The sequence below is a fragment of the Harpia harpyja genome, chromosome 7 (assembly GCF_026419915.1).
Source record: "Harpia harpyja isolate bHarHar1 chromosome 7, bHarHar1 primary haplotype, whole genome shotgun sequence".
NCBI classification, from domain to species: Eukaryota; Metazoa; Chordata; class Aves; order Accipitriformes; family Accipitridae; genus Harpia; species Harpia harpyja.
In genome coordinates this window covers 51,301,370-51,317,758 of record NC_068946.1, presented here as the reverse complement: position 1 = coordinate 51,317,758, position 16,389 = coordinate 51,301,370, and the positions used below count along the sequence as shown (strand labels likewise).

General features: G+C 43.6%; 1 protein-coding gene across 1 annotated transcript in view; it reads left to right on the top strand.

Annotated features, from left to right (window-relative positions):
* The window catches only part of LOC128144630 (von Willebrand factor D and EGF domain-containing protein-like), a 190,550-nt gene that overhangs the window by 43,322 nt on the left and 130,839 nt on the right, over positions 1-16,389 (top strand). The window contains exons 3-4 of the mRNA XM_052793761.1: positions 6,069-6,297; positions 8,883-9,115. Coding sequence (XP_052649721.1) covers positions 6,069-6,297; positions 8,883-9,115 — 462 coding nt within the window. The remainder of the gene's footprint in view (positions 1-6,068; positions 6,298-8,882; positions 9,116-16,389) is intronic.

Genomic DNA, 16,389 nt, shown 5'->3' with positions numbered 1-16,389 from the left:
GCACATCACCTATCTCCAGCAACCCCTGTTCAGGGGCTTCTGGAGTCAGACATGGGTTGTATGAGACTTTAAAGGGATTTCTCTCCCATGAGCCAGCCCAGTCACTGTAATTTTTCAGCATCCGCACTCCTGCAGCAAGGATTTCTACAGGTTAGTTATGGATATGACACTCTGTTTTGGAAATGCCCGATGATATTACCTGCCTTTGACTGTATACCAAGATTACTGCCAATATCCTCCTACAGAAATTTAATTCTCTAAATGAGCAAAACCATCTCCAAATTTGTATATGCTCTAAATTCATGTACAACTCTAAATGTGGCATAAGAAGGACATGCTGTGCAGTCAGGGCTCGTGTTCTCTCAACAGTTGCAATTTTAACAATATAAATTTATTTTTATATGTATATACTAGGCTGAAATGTAGGCTTAAATGCTAATCTTTGGTGTATAAAACAAGGTCATGTTAAAGCATGTAAAATCTAACCTGCCTATGATGCTTAATATTGTAGCCCCTGGAGAAGAAGATTTACTTTTCCCATGCTCGGTTTAATTTCCTCCTCTACTTAAGCTGTTGTAGAACATTTTATACTCACAATCGAAATACAATAGCTCAACGGCATACTATTAATTTTTTATTTTGTTTCAATTTTTATTTTGCTCTGAATCCAATCCGACTTTGATTTGCAATTGTTTTATGAACTTAAAAGCAAGTGACATTTTCAAGGTATTATTTCCTGTTTTCATTTGTAATTCTCTTTCACTCACATATACGTGAATACTCCAAGATCATAATAGTAGGTATGAAGAGGTTTTGGTTTTCTTATTTGTTTTTCAGGCATACAAAAAGCCTTCTGTAGAAATTACAATTACAGCCTCTATTGTTCAGAAGCATGTACTTGAAAGAAACACAAGACAGGCAGTGGTTTAATTGCTACTACAGATATTCCTGATGTAAACTGATTTCTGTGGAGTTCGGCCCCAGATTGAAATAAAAAAATCTTATTTACTTTAACTTACTACAAAGAAATTCAAAAAACTAAGACAAAGTAAAGTTTTGAGTGGATAACAGATGCAAAATCACAATGCTTTAACTGCCAACCAACAGTATACCAAAAAACCTTCCATCTCCATCTAACTAAAACAATGCATTGCTCACATATGGTGCTACTTATTTTTAACAGCATAATTTCAGTGCAATACCCAAGTGACAAGAACAATCAAGCTTGATTTCTTTGTGCAATTATAAAGAACCTTAGAGTGTTCAATCAATCAAACGAGTTGATTCTCCAAACCCCAACTAAATGGAAGGAGACTTCATTGGATTAAACAAGAATGGTTTGTCCCATTGTTTTGGCAAAGGGGGATCAAATTTAATTTTTTTTAATTTAGGTTTTCTGAACTGAATTATTTAAAAGATTAGCTGGTGCCTAATTACGAATCAAAAATACTTAATGAATGCTTACCTGCCACATAGAGGTGTTGCGAAGATTAATTAGGTAAGGTTTATAAAATGCTTTGAAGATTAAAAACACCACTTAATTGTAATTGGATAAAGTATGAAAGGATACTGAGCACTAAAGAAGCCTGGAAACAGCCTAAAAACTCCTTTTTGCGTTAGATAAGTTCTCATTTGTGCAAGCTGTGTCACTGGATAGCTAATACAGATGCACTGAATGACCTAAATTTAGGTCATTTACAACAATATAGTTTACTTCACTAACTTCCCATGACATTGATCAGTTGCAAGTCCAAGTAGACATGTGAACTGAAGCAACCAAATGCTTGTGATCTCTTCTGTGGAGTGTTAATCAGACGTCCACTGCAGCTCACCATCCAGGACACTGCTTAAAGACGTGTAAGGGAGGCAGGATCTGTAGGGAGAGAGACTATTTCTCATTAGACCTACCAATATACTCAGAGATAAATGGACAGACTGTGGGCACACACGTATTTTCCAGTGCTGCTGGCATTGTAGCTTATTTTTCTTCCTGCTTGCGTAGCTTCCATTTCGAGTGGGAAGCACGGATATTTTGCACGCCACAGCAATAGTGCTCCTAAATTTGTGCAGTCTAAATTATGTAGATCGCCCGGAGAACCCCAGCAAAGCCATGGTCTGATCCTCACCACCGGCTTCCCAGCAGACGAGCTCCTGCCTGTGACAGACTGGCAGAGTTTGCTCTTCTGGGGAGGCAGCTGTGTAATTCCTCTTCTTCAGTTTGGAAATGCTGCTGAATTATGGTGTGGGATTCCCACAACTTCATGATATTCATAAAGCAGCCATGACTGTAGTTATTGCAGGTAAATGCTATATCTTAAATGTCAATCGTTTACTACCTCTGTATTCCATTTTCTGTTTACTCTCCCAAATGACTGCTACAAAATTTAATGCTAATTATGCTACAGCTGGGACTTGAAAATTTTGGCTTTTTGAAGTCTCTTCTCCTAGACTTTTTTTTTTAATATTTTTCTTTGTTTTTTTCTGTTCTTATCTGTACCGCTGGTTGAATACATGAATATACATTTGCCCTTGCCTTCCCAGGTCTGCTTTCTAGTTCACAGAGGCCTCACGCAGCAAATCCTTCTGGCTAGCATGGGGCAACTTGCCTGACTGAGATGGACAACATGTAGCTCAAAGCCAAAAATAAATGCACGTATGTCATAAAGCTGCCAGGAAAACAGGAATATTTGATTTATACTCAAATTCTTCCTTGGCCAGCCTGTAATACTGTATCATAGTTTGTCACAATAACTTGCTTTCTCACAGTCTGACTTTTCCTGGGTGCAAAATCAGTCAAAAGGGTTCATTACTGCTTGTAATTTGTGCACATTACATAATAAACTATTTTGCTCAAACAGTTTCAGCGCAAGATTTGCCAGAACAAATCTGGGGTGCTGCAGATCACAGCGGGGTGTTATCAGAAAGCCTGCATGCAATGCTGGCGGCTGACATCAGCGATGTTAATCCATACTTTCTTGAGCACTGAAATGGCTCACAGACTTGTGGCGAGGATAAATACAAAGAGGGAGAAAGTCACCATCCTCTTATTTCAGCGGTTTTTTTTTTTCCTCTATGTGTTAACAGGGGATACAGACCCACTTTTACGCATGGACCGCATTTTGTCTTTTTTCGCAGCCAGAATACACTTGGGTCTGTCTATTTATCTCTATGGCCCACAGCACAGCAGATAGATGGGTGTCTCATTAATGAATTTATCTTTTCAGCACTGCTGCAAGGTAGGGAAGTACTATTACCATCTTAGCCACCTCTACCTCTAGTTTAGAGATAAGGAAGTGAGGTACACAGAGAGTAAGTGATTTGCCCAAGCTCAGGCAGCAGCCGGGGAAACTGAGGCACCATGCGTGCCTGTCCAGAGGCAGCCCAGCAGCCGCACTCCCAAATGGAGCGGTGCTGACATGTTGGGGCCAGTTACACTTGCAAAGGCAGGAGCAAATGGATGCAACAGTTTATTTTGAGCAGCAAAAGGTCTTCTACAGAAAATCGTTAGAGTATTTTTTCAGTTTGTTCAGCCATGGGTGCAAATGTTCCTTGAGACACAGGTATTTGCAGGAGATCAAGTCGCCTCAAAGCGATGAAGGTCACGGTTCAGCAACCAAATGTCAGTAAAAGGTGACAACAGCCCTTTGCAGCGGCTGTTAGCAGCACTGGGGGAATGCTTCCTATGGCATGAGCGGTGCCGGCATTCCTCCTCCTCCTCCTCCTCCTCCTCCTCCTCCTTCTCCTCCTTGTTGGGCAGCGAGCGCCGGTGCCAGCCATGGGGTCAGGTCCTCAGGAGAGCACCCCAGGAGGGATGGGTAGGCTGCGCTGTGTCTCCTTACCAAAATATTTTCCTTCAGGGCTTTCTGTGAGCTTGCACACACCCGTTGAGCTCCAGCGCTCGTTCATCTCTTCTGCTCTGTGCCCCCCTACTCTAATTCTTCCCAGCTTGTGGGGTTCAAAACACCTGCGAGGTATGCTCACAAATACCTGCATTTCAGCGTCATTTGAAAAATAATGATTCCGTCCAGCAACCTTTACTCACGCATGCAGAGGCACTGATGTCAGCAGTTACCTGGAGTAAAAGGAAATTCAAGGTGCAAGTATCTCAGCAAGAAGATAAAATTTGTATGAAGCAGAGACCGCTGAGCTCCAGTTGCCGTCCTTCTCTCCGTGCCCGTCCTCCTTCCTTTGCGTACAGTACTTCTTCTCTGGATGATGTTTGCTCCAGTCTTCTGTGTAATTACAGGTGTATGCTTATAAACATGCTTTGGAAACATGTTACTTCACATCAGATCTCGTTCTCTAGGTCGGAATTTCACCAGGATAGAACAAATTCCCAACACCTGCATTTTTCCCAGCACAGAAAGCACCGGTGTCCCTTAAAGCTGTAGATAAATAAGCAGAACAAACCTCTTAAAAAGTTACACACAACGTGGCTTTTAAATAAAGGAAGGGAAGGGATGTGTCTAAAGTTCCACGTAAAAGCATTTTCATGCTGATCCCCTCCTCTCCTTTGCTAACGCAACGCCGGCACGCTGTTTCTCCCTGGGGACCTGCTGCGCTGGGTGACCTCCAGTGCCTTCTGCAGGGACACTGGGGACACGGGCACCTGAACAGGAGGGCAGGGTCAGCCCCTCTGCTCGGCCGCTGCCACATTTCTGGGGGATAAAGAAGACTTTGGACAATTTTAATGGTGTCTCTTGTTTTCAGAAGCCTGACAATAACTAGCTCTAAAAGGAAATTAGACTGTGTCATGCCATATGCTTTAGTTTCTTCAAATACCTTCTTCTTCTGGGTGTGCAGCCCTCGCTTCCCCATCCCCGCTTTCTGGCTTGTATAGCTCCCAGGTAAAATTCAAACTACAGGAGGGCACTGGCGCGTGACTTAATAAATTTATCCTTTGACTTTCACCGCTTCCCCTGCTGTCACAAACAACTTTTGATCTTAAAAAGTGAAGCAGCAAACCCAGGCCAATGGGAAAAAATAGTGGGTTTTTCTTTTTCAATGTGATCTATAGCCAAATGTTCACACCAGGAGGAAGCGTGTCCCTGGAGTCGGACTATTAGAGATAGTTCACTATCGCTGGCTGAAGAAATGCAAAGCAACGGCAGTGGTCACGCTCTGTGGAACATGACTGATATCTGGGAGTAAATTATTTTCAGTATTTGGTAATAATTTTCAAACTTTAGCTCAAATATCTGTATGCTTTGCATATTGGCAAATGGTAGGTAACAGTGCAGAATAACGAGTTACCATTGTAATTGGCTGTGTATATTTTATTAGGCTCCAATTATACCTGATCTCCTCACTGAGGTACTTAAAGACAGCTTTGGATAATCATGTCCCTCTAGTCAGTGGGAAGAGCCTGGCAGGTACAGAGGGCAATTCAGATCCGAGATGCCTGAACATCCACCTGTAAGTTGGGAAAGGTAAATCTGGTGCAGCCTCTCCCAGCCATGACTCAAAATGCCGTAGTCTAAACCCTTTAGGACCAACCCCTTCTACTTTGGGATTTCCTGTGGTCAGGGTATTCAGGGAATCTGTTAATAGATAGAAGCCTGAAGGTCAAAAACCCCAGAAAATTTGATCAAATCATGTATACCCTGCACATGTGCTTCTTATATCCTCCAGATGTGTTTCCCTTCAGGAATGAGGGAGAGGCTCAGGCCCCAAATATGTGTCCAGGATGTGCAATCATCTTGCCCCTCGTGCTCCATCGGCCTTTGCTTTCTTCTGCCACAGACGAAGCACGGATGGGAATGGCCAGCTGGCGGGGCCCAAAGCGTGCTTCCCAGAGAAGGGATCTAGCCTGTTTATATGCTTTCATCTCTTTCATACAAACCAACCGAAAATAGAGGAAAATACTTTGGAATCCAGTTGTTGTGTTCTTTGAGAATTTTATCTGTGTAAAGTCACCTCTCTAAACAGAGCAGACATTTTCATCCCCACCTATACAGCTTTTTCACTGACCCTCCAAGTTCACCACACTCAAATTCTTGGGTTGTAGTGATTCTCCACGGAGTCTTACCCCATTTGCTGTAAACGGTTCCTTTTGTGTGCATCTTCAGATGAATAAATGCGGGACGCAAGCTCCAGTGTGGCTGTCGCTGAAGTCTGAATCCCTGCCAGTTCCCGGTGAGAGCAAGCGGCTCACGGCCTGTGCTACCTGGCAGGTCTTCTTCGGGGGCACCAAGGACTGCTGCTTGTTTCGGATACCCGTCGCCGTCAGGAACTGCGGGGAATTCTTTGTGTATCTCCTGCAGCCTACTCAAGGATGCATGGGCTACTGCGCGGAAGGTGAGGATCAGTGAAGTATTTATCAATAAGGTTGCATATGCTTCTCTGGCTCTGTGTTCAAAGGTCCTGGTATTGCAATGCACATCTCGGTGACCTTGCAAGTCAAGCATCGCTCCCAGCGAGATGCAGACCGTGTAGAAAATAAATCAGCAGCAGTCCAAGGTGTTCCTGAAGAATAGCTATTATTACCAGTGCAAAATGTAATCTGATGTGTATTACTGAAGTGTTCTTTGCTTGGTTACATTTCACATGTAACCTTTCCTACTGTCTTTGGCTCCACTTTGGCTTGAAGTTGCACACCTAGTGAGTGGAGGCATCTCGGTTTTATAGAGGCACTGTACCCACAACACTCTATCTAAGGTCTGTACTTCAATAATCCAGTATTCCCCCCCAAAAGATAATTCTGAAACTCCAGAAAGAAAAAAACCCCAACAGATAACATCTTTTTCATGACATTTATATAATTATTCTCGTCAGAAATAATTTTCAGCCTACTACAAGAGATCTAACCTCTGTTCAGTAGCTAGGAAACAAAGGAATAGCAGAAAGCAATTGCTCGCTCAGTTAAACCTTCTGAACTTCAGAGCATGTTCAGGTGCATATAGATTTAGTCAGAAAAGACAGTTCTTTCTCAAAAGGAAAAAAATACTTTTATACTTTCCTTTCAGCACTTTTGGACAGAGACATGACACACTGAGAAACTAGGGTTATCACCTTTCAATCAGGCAAAATTCAAGTTTAAATAAATTTTAAAGAGAGAGATATCTATTTTCTTATCTTTATCAATATTTTAACATTCCCACGTGAAGAAGAGGGAGAAAAAAAGGCTCAAAGAAAGTGAGATTAATTCACTATTTGAAATAAAAAAATCCATTAAAATAAATGAAACTGCTCTTTAATTTCCATGATTCTGTCTCAGAAATGACTTTTTAGCTGAATACAGCCATTTTCCAGTTTAAGTTTGGCTTTTTTTAAACTATAAGATTTCCAGTACCCTTGCTTGAAGAATTTTTCTACCAATACCTTTTGGGTGATTAGTTTTGTCCTTTCTGTTGATCCACACTGGTTTAGCAATGTAAATCCGCCTGCATTTTTCATAAAAGAAGGTTTGTCCCTCCCCATCTATCCCAAACCAATGACTTTCTGCCTTTTTCTTACCACTGCTGTCGAAACTTTCACCTTTTTCCTAGGCATTTCAGTGAGGTCCAGCTCTCCCGAGTCTTTAACTTCTTGTCTTTAGGATGTTTTTGCAGTATCAAGTATTGGATGGAAAACATCCAAAGCTGAAGTTTTTTACTGGGGTTGTTAACTCACTGTCTTAAATTCAGCTGTGAATATTGCACCACAGGAGCCTCTGCGCAGCCCCAGAGCCGGGTCCAGCTGGCATCGTCACGGCTTCTCGCCGGGGTCAATCCCCCAGCCCCATCCGCTGGAGGCTCGGGAACAGGACATCGGTCGGCACTTCTGAGCTGCAAAACAAAATGAATTTAAAGCTTCATAGCTTGGCAGAAAGGACGTGGCTGGGAAAAGCGGCGTACGTGCTTGCAATTCGGCTCACATCTTCCCGTGAGCTGATCACCTAACTTTGTCCTTCTGGAATAATTTCCTGCAGAAAGTCATGATGTGAGCCACAGTTTGAGGCAGCTTCCCTTAGAAACAAAAGAGAAAAGGATATAAACAACTGGCCCTTATTCATTTTTTAAGTAACTTGTTTCTTTTTCTTACCTCTTGTTATTTGCCCTGGACAAATGTTAACATATTGGTTCTTCATTCTGCTATAACAGCCTCATACCTTACTCTCTTGGGCTTCCATAGTATTTTCTACACCACTCCAAAAAAGTTACTTAATTTATCCTTTCAAAGCATCTGAACCAGCTTCATGTTCCATTTGAGTCTGAGTCTCTAGAGATGAAAGAACATCACCCTACAGTATTATACATCTTTTTGTTTCTACTTTCTAGGTGAGTTTAACAGGAAGAAAAGTTTCAGGCTTCATTACTCATTGAAGCCTATAGAAAGCAGGCTGTATTTTTAGAGCAATGGCATTATTCTGGGCAGAGGGAGATTATATTGAGCAGACTCAGCCTAGGTATGTCCCAGAACAGCCTGGAAAGGATCTTTACAGCATGGCAATATGGGCTGGGTGCTCTCTGAGAGTCGGTTTACCTCTGCAACATAATGATTTCTCATATCTCTTCTGTACTTATTGCAAAACTTGGATCAAAAGGCTGTGCTTCAGGGGAATGCAAAGCTGATGGCCTTTGCCAGAGTAATTAATTTATATTAATCTGTTTCATTTCAATAACATTTTTCTTACTGCAAAATAAAAAAAAACCTAAAAACCAAACACAAAAAAACCAGGTCAACTATTAAAACAACAATGGGTAGTCAGTATACAATTAGCAATTTTTGCACTTGGTATGAAATACATTTTCTTGCTTGCATAGTTAATAATCAAATCACAAAAACATAAAATGTAGCGTTTCTCCCATGTTTAGTTATATTGAAATCTTCTTGCTGAGTGAACAACTGTGATATTAAAATAACATTTTGTGCTACATCCTTCTTTTGTTTCCTTCTTCCAGACAAACTCACAAGCCTGGCTTTGCAACCGGTGATAACTCCCGAGCTTGTGCAAGGTCGCGTCCACCTGAAGTGCGCTTTCAGCCGCCCCTCCTCAAAGCCGCCGCTGCAGTACGTGGTGGTCTGGTCGCGCCTGTCCACCCCTGGCAAGAAAGAGCAGATTCAACGTGACACCACGCTGCAGTCGTTTTCCTACGTAGAGATGAACGGCATCAATCTCAGATTGGGAGACACGGTAATGTCACCCCGCCTTCGGCAAAAAAGGTCAAACGCTCGGGGGGATCAAATCCTTTTCTTAAATATTTGTTGTGTTTTTATTAGTGCTGCTCTTCGCTCATTATACTTACAACTACTGCAGAAAACTGTTTCGCCACGAGATTATTAAATAACGTTTACCAGATTCAGGATCTGTAATGTTTCTTTGAATTGCAGTGAGTTCACAGAAGCTATCCATTTTACTATTTTCTAAAGGCAACTTGAATATTTGCACTTACATTGCTGCTTGAATGCCATGAAGTTGGTATGAGTAGCAGGTACATGTGCCTGAGCCAATTTTTGCTTAGTATTTTTTGTATCTTTCAGCAGCGAGAATTTGCAGTAGAGGCAGGCTCAGCTATATGCACTCAGTAATTTTTATACTCATGGACCAGAGACACAATAACATCTTTTCACAGAAAAGAAGGATGGTACATTTTAAAATAGAGGGAGGTTTATTTTATGGTCTTTTTCATGGTGTTCTGCCTCTCTGATTCCAAATTCTTGGTTCAATAGCATACTGAAAGATAGAGTTCATTACAAAACAATCTTTAAGAAGTATATTTGATGGCTTACATAGCAACACAGATCTAGTTTCAACAACAACAACAAAACAGAAGCCAATACAAGATGTGGAAAAAATTGACTTGTGTATGAATTCATGGCCTTTCATGGTACAGAAACAAGACTTTTAAAGTTAAATTAGGTTCATAACTTTTATAGGCAGAGAGCCATTAGTGATGCTACAACAAACTGAAAAAATAAACAGGGATAATGGCCTTGTGTTAAAAGCAGGTTGGAAATAGTCTTGGCATTTTGCAGCTCTTCTTTGAGATATTTAAGATGTTTAAGAAATGTGAACAAGCTTTTCCAGTTCTTGAAAGGATAAGTCATTTATAACAGTAGCACAATCTAGATAGTTTTTTCTCATTTCTCCTTGTAATTATGCCTCCTGATTTCAGAATCTGACTGATGCTGCCCTCACTTACTTTACAACATGAGGCAGAAAATTCTGCCAGTTTAAGACAAGTTTGTGTTATGAAGAGATGTTTTCATCAAAATAATTTCACTTGCAATCACTTCAAATCTAGTTTTAACAATTCTAAGAGATTCAGACAAAATATAGTTCTGTTAACTAGTAGCATCACCAAATCTTTATAAGACCATTTTTATTATATTAAGTTTTCAGTAAGCCCTTCTTTGTCCTCTGCTGAAACTACATGTTTAGTTTAGTGAGACTAAAACGTTCTCTTCCTTGCTAGATTTTTTTTAAAGGTCTTCATGGCCTATTTGACTAATTATAATTATCCATAAATCATCACTGGTGAAAACCAGGCAATGAAGCCTCAGCTGTAACTGATAATTCAGTTTTACATAATAATGATTAAAAAAATCATTTCACTGTGTTTGCCATCCCACTCTGGGTGTCTAATAAGTCACAAAGGGGCAGACTCTCCTTTCACCTCCAGTGGTGTAAACCTGAAGCAACTTAGTAAGCGGTGGAGACCAGTGACGAGTGGTGTTCCACAGGGGTTGGTATTGGGACCGGCGATGTTTAACATCTTTGTCAGCGACATGGTCAGTGGGATTGAGTGCACCCTCAGCCAGTTTGCCAAAGACACCAAGCTGTGTGGTGTGGCTCACACGCTGGAGGGAAGGGATGCCATCCTGAGGGACCTTGACAGGCTGGAGAGGTGGGTCTGTGCGAACCTCATGAAGTTCAACAAGGCCAAGTGCAAGGTCCTGCACATGGGTCAGGGCAATCCCAAGCACAGATACAGGCTGGGCCATGAGTGGATTGAGAGCAGCCCTGAGGAGAAGGACTTGGGGGTGCTGGGTGAAGAGAAGCTCAACATGACCCAGCAATGTGCGCTTGCAGCCCAGAAAGCCAACCGTATCCTGGGCTGCATCCAGAGAATTGTGACCAGCAGGTCGAGGGAGGTGACTCCCCCCCTCTACTCCGCTCTGGTGAGACCCCACCTGGAGTACTGCCTTCAGCTCTGGGGCCCCCAATATAAGAAGGACATGGACCTGTTGGAGCGAGTCCAGAGGAGGGCCACGAAGGTGATCAGAGGGCTGGAGCACCTCTCCTGTGAAGACAGGCTGAGAGAGTTGGGGTTGTTCAGCCTGGAGAAGAGAAGGCTCCAGGGACACCTTATAGCAGCCTTCCAGTACCTAAAGGGGGCCTACAGGAAAGCAGGAGAGGGACTTTTTCCAAGGGCATGTAGTGATAGGACAAGGGGTAACAGTTTTAGACTGAAAGAGGGTAGATTTAGATTAGATGTGAGGAAGTTCTTCACTGTGAGGGCGGTGAGGCACTGGAACAGATTTCCCAAAGAACCTGTGGATGCCCCATCCCTGGCAGTGTTCTTCCAGGCCAGGTTGGATGGGGCTTTGAGCAACCTGGTCTAGTGGAAGGTGTCCCTGCCCATGGCAGGGGGGTTTCAACTAGATGATCTTTAAGGTCCCTGCCAACCCAAACCATTCTATGATTCTATGGCTACCGCAAAGGAAAGGTGACACCACTAAAGGGAGAGTCAAACCCTGGGGACCAAACTCTGCCACACAGAGGCCATTTGTAACTTCCACCTGCCCATGAAAGATGCAGCTGGAAGGCTTGTTTCTCAAGCAGCTTTAAAGGGAGGTCAGATCCCCACTGACAAAAGCCATATTAGAGAGGAGACAATGAATTGAGAACACTTTCCAGTTCTCTTTCCCCTTCACCGTCCACAGCCCGGTGGTAGCATCCCCATGGCTGCACACTGACAGGGTGCATGGGTGGCATTCAGAGCTGAATTTGTCCCCCAGGACGCAGAATTTGCAGCGTTTGGAAAACTGCTTGCTTTTTTTAACCTACTCTTCATCTACCTGCACATAGCCTGAATTTGGTCTCAGTGCTTTCATAGCCTGAAATCAGCATCTTCTCTGTTCGTTTCTTGATAAAAAAGCTACAGCCAAGGGAGAAGATTTTTTTTTTAATCACCTTTTAGGTGATTGATATCTACGCTATTTTTTATCTGTCAAAAAGTCTCCAAGTAATAGGTTAGCCACATAATAGAATATCTATTGATATATTTTAATACACAGTCAAACCTTAGAGAAGAGTTGAGATTTACCGGCCAACATTTCTGAACTTGTATTGACTAAACAGCCAGTTATTTTTTAATAGCCATCATGTGTGCTTTTCTCCCCCATCTTTGGGCTCCAATTTTGTTATTTCAGACAGTAATGTTGGCAGCATAATGTTCGCAAAACTATTGCAGCCTTAAATAAATCTATAAAATGCCGCTATTTCTATATAAACACTGAAAGAAGCCTACTGCATCTGATATGAAAATCCTGGCATTCCTAAGCCTTATTTATGCGATAGTGACAGAGGTCATTTCATCCCTCAAGGCACAGCCATCTATAAATTATAGCGGCACACTGTGAGTAATGAGTTATGCTAAGAAAGGTGTTTAGAAGAAAACCGTGCAGATTTTGCTCAGCACAGCAATCCAAAAGTTCATACGGCAAGGAGCATTTTTCACCATACATAAACTATGATGCGCATTGTAAAATAAAAATGTTTAAGCAAAACCAGGCTTTCTGAGCTGTGCGCTGGAAGTGGCTGCTTTGCATGGCACTCTGCAAGAGCAGAGTAATACACCCCACTAAAAAAGACTGTAAATTAGTGCCTCAATATATAAAATAACTAATTTTCACTCACAAGGGGAGTGAAATTTCCCCCTGCTTAAATACTAATCCCACCTCAACTACTGGACTTGACAAAATCAACAACAGAAATAGGAAGACCTGCCTATTTGTAGGTTACACCTGAGTTTACAATTTCTTTCTCAACCTTCAGGTAGAAAATGAGGAGCATGACCACAGAAACAGAGCTCTGGGTGGACTTGAACAGAGATTTTAAAGCAGAAAAAGTCAAAGAGATGATGAACCAAACTCTGCAGCTGATAAGACACCTACCTGGTGTCATTTTCCCTACACTACCCTGGGAAAATTTCTTTCCTTAGCAGATGAATGACCTACAGTCAGCCTCCGCACACTGTTTGGCCATTTGGCAACTAGAAAGAGCTGCCTTCTTTATAGATAGTGAGTAGCAAAGTGACTAGAGCTGGACTTCCCGCAGTGTCAGGTCACGCTGCTGCACCGGCTCCCTCCCTTCTGCAGCCAAGAGCCCATCACAGGGAGCAATTTGTGTTCAAAAGCTTTAGGGTCTAGTTTATTAATTAACTCAAAGTCAGATTCTCCCTACTTGCCCCTTCCTACTAACCCTTCTGGAAGGCCTTTCCAGAGACTTTGTTCCTACCCCTTTCTGCAAACACCTATAACCAGACCATTTCTTCGAGCTAATGAGAACCGTTTTCTTTTTTTTCCTCCGGCTTCCCTAGAAATGCCATCCTTCAGCTCTGCTCATCCTTTGCTCTTTTCATCAAGGCTGTAAACCACAGCTTGCTCCCACACGTACACGCTCCCCAGCTCCCAGCAGAGCGACTCCTCGAGGCTTTTCTAACCCCGGCCCATTAGCGTTTAATAGAGCAGACAACAGCAGCTCGGAGGTCTTGATAGCCATCGTGAGACACGCTTTCACCTGACATGATTGATTCTCTGCCCAACCCTTCACCTGCGGGCCATGAGTGTGGCTGAGTGACTCTTACCCTTGCAGCCCCAGCCGGCCTTTTGACACGGGTGATGTAGCTGGGAGGGTAGATCCAATCCTGGAATTAATAGAGTTAATCACCCACGGCTTAGGCACCTGCACCTTACGAGCAGCACGCAGACTTCCCTGCCCAGTGAATGGGAAGAAGGAGGTATCCTTAAACGGTACCTTCTGTTGAGAAGGGAGCTTCCCACAGGTGGACAACATAAATTACTGACTGGCGCAGCATCACTGAATTCCCACACCTCCCAGGAGACTGGATGTCTGAGTCAGGAAAGGGCCTCCACCTACTTTTTAATCCAGACCTCCAGCTCCTACTGAGATGTACCTGGCTGTATGTAGTCCTTGAAAGATCACTATTAGTAAAGGTAAATATTTCAACTTTAAACCATTGCTGTTGCCACTGTGGGGCCTCTGGCACTACAATACAGCTCAAGTGCTTGTTGGAGAGATGGGAAATGGGTAGCTGGTTCTCCCGGCAATGAGCTGCATGCATATCCTGCCCTTCCCGAGGGAGCATCCCATCCCCAGGGCACAGGCCTTTTTCAATCAGAATTTTGTGCCTAGAAGTAATTTTCTGCCCTATGGGAAGATCTGCCAGCCCGTGGGGGAAAGGGAGCAGCCCACACCCAGAAGCAATCCGGTCATCCTGTCTGAGGGCACCCTTACATTTCTGTCCCTTTAAAAGGGGTAATGAAAAAATATAATTTGATTTTTTTAACAGATCCAATGAGTTTGTGGAAAAATACTGCCTAACCTGTCATGGCCATCAGCATACTGCTGTCAGTGGTGCTTTTATCTCTTTGCTTTAAAAAGGCTGCATCCTGAGATGGGGTGGGTGGGGAAGAATAGAAAGAAAAATTTGATTACTGAACTGGAGAAAAAGAGCTAGTATTTAGCTGAAGGCAGAAAAAAACCCTCCTCAGAGTGACTATCACAATAATTATGTGACAAACTGTCAACCTGTAGCTCAGTAGCCGATGAACATATCTGCTGATTGTGAAGTATGCACCTAAAAAGGTAAAGGCACTACAAGGGGAGGAATTATATAAAAGACAGAAATAAAATGTAACTCATGATGGCTGTCCGTACACTTTGAATTTGCAAAGTTTGTGGTAATCTCCAAAAGTGCTGAAGATAGAACTGGAATTGACTGATAGTGTAAGAATATCTCAGTGTATTTTTACAGAGTAATTTTTTATTTTAGTGTTCAGTGCTTGTATTGGGTCTGCATGGCAAGGTTTTTGGTAGCACGGGTGGCTACAGGTGTGGCCTCTGTGAGAAGCTGCTAGAAGCTTCTCCTATGTCTGACTGCCAGCCGGCTCCAAGACGGACCCGCCACTGGCCAAGGCCAAGGCCAAGCCCATCAGCAACAGTGGTAGTGCCTCTGGGATAACATTTAAGAAGGGGGAAAAAGAAAACTGTGCTAGTGCAGCCAAGAGAGGAGTGATAATATGTGAGAGAAACAGCCCTGCAGACCCCCAGGTCAGTGCAGAAGGAGGGGGAGGAGGTGCTCCAGGCGCCGGAGCAGAGATTCCCCTGCAGCCCGTGGGGAAGACCACGGTGAGGCAGGCTGTCCCCCTGCAGCCCAGGGAGGTCCACGGTGGAGCAGATCTCCACCTGCAGCCCGGGGAGGAACCCACACCGGAGCAGGGGGATGCCCAAAGGAGGCTGTGACCCCGTGGAGAGAGGAGCCCAGGCTGGAGAAGGTTTGCTGGCAGGACTTGTGACCCCGTGGGGGACGCACGCTGGAGCAGGCTGTGCCTGAAGGACTGCAGCCCGTGGGAGGGACCCCAGGGTGGAGCAGGGCAAGAGTGAGGAGTCCTCCCCCTGAGAAGGAAGGAGTGGCAGAGGCAATGTGTGATGAACTGACCGCAACCCCCATTCCCCGTCCCCCTGCGCTGCCGGGAGGGGAGGAGGTGGAGAAAATTTGGAGTGGAGTTGAGCCTGGGAAGAAGGGAGGGGTGGGGGGCAGGTGTTGTTTTAACATTTGGTTTTATTTCTCATTATCCTACTCTGATTTGATTGGTAATAAATTAAATTAATTTTTTGCCAAAGCCGAGTCTGTTTTGCCCATGATGGTAATTGGTTGAGTGATGTCTCCCTGTCCTTATCTCGACCCATGAGCCTTTTGTTATGTTTTTCTCTCCCCCTGTCCAGCTGAGGAGGGGAGTGATAGAGCAGCTTGGTGGGCACCTGGCGTCTAGCCAGGGTCAACCCACCACAGCACTTTTCAATAAAATGTACCTCTAAAATATATATGTGAGAAAATACAATGTTTGCAGGGAATGAGGCTGGGTTCTGACATTTCCCAGGATGTCGCTTTGGGGAAGATCACCAGGTTGTGCCTCCGTTGGTGCCAGGCATCCTCACGTGCAACCCTGCTGCCTCTCTTTAGAGCTCCCTTCTCGGCAGGAACACTCCACATGACATGTTGAGAGGGAAGTCTCCGTGTGAACATTTTAAGTAAAAAGCAGTGAAGCCAAAAGTGCAAACAGCCCGGCAAGTTTAAATATAGTATCTGCAATGCAGGTGCATTCAGTTTGCTCAATAAGCTCTGCAAGAGGATCAGTATTATTTTAATAGAGGGAATA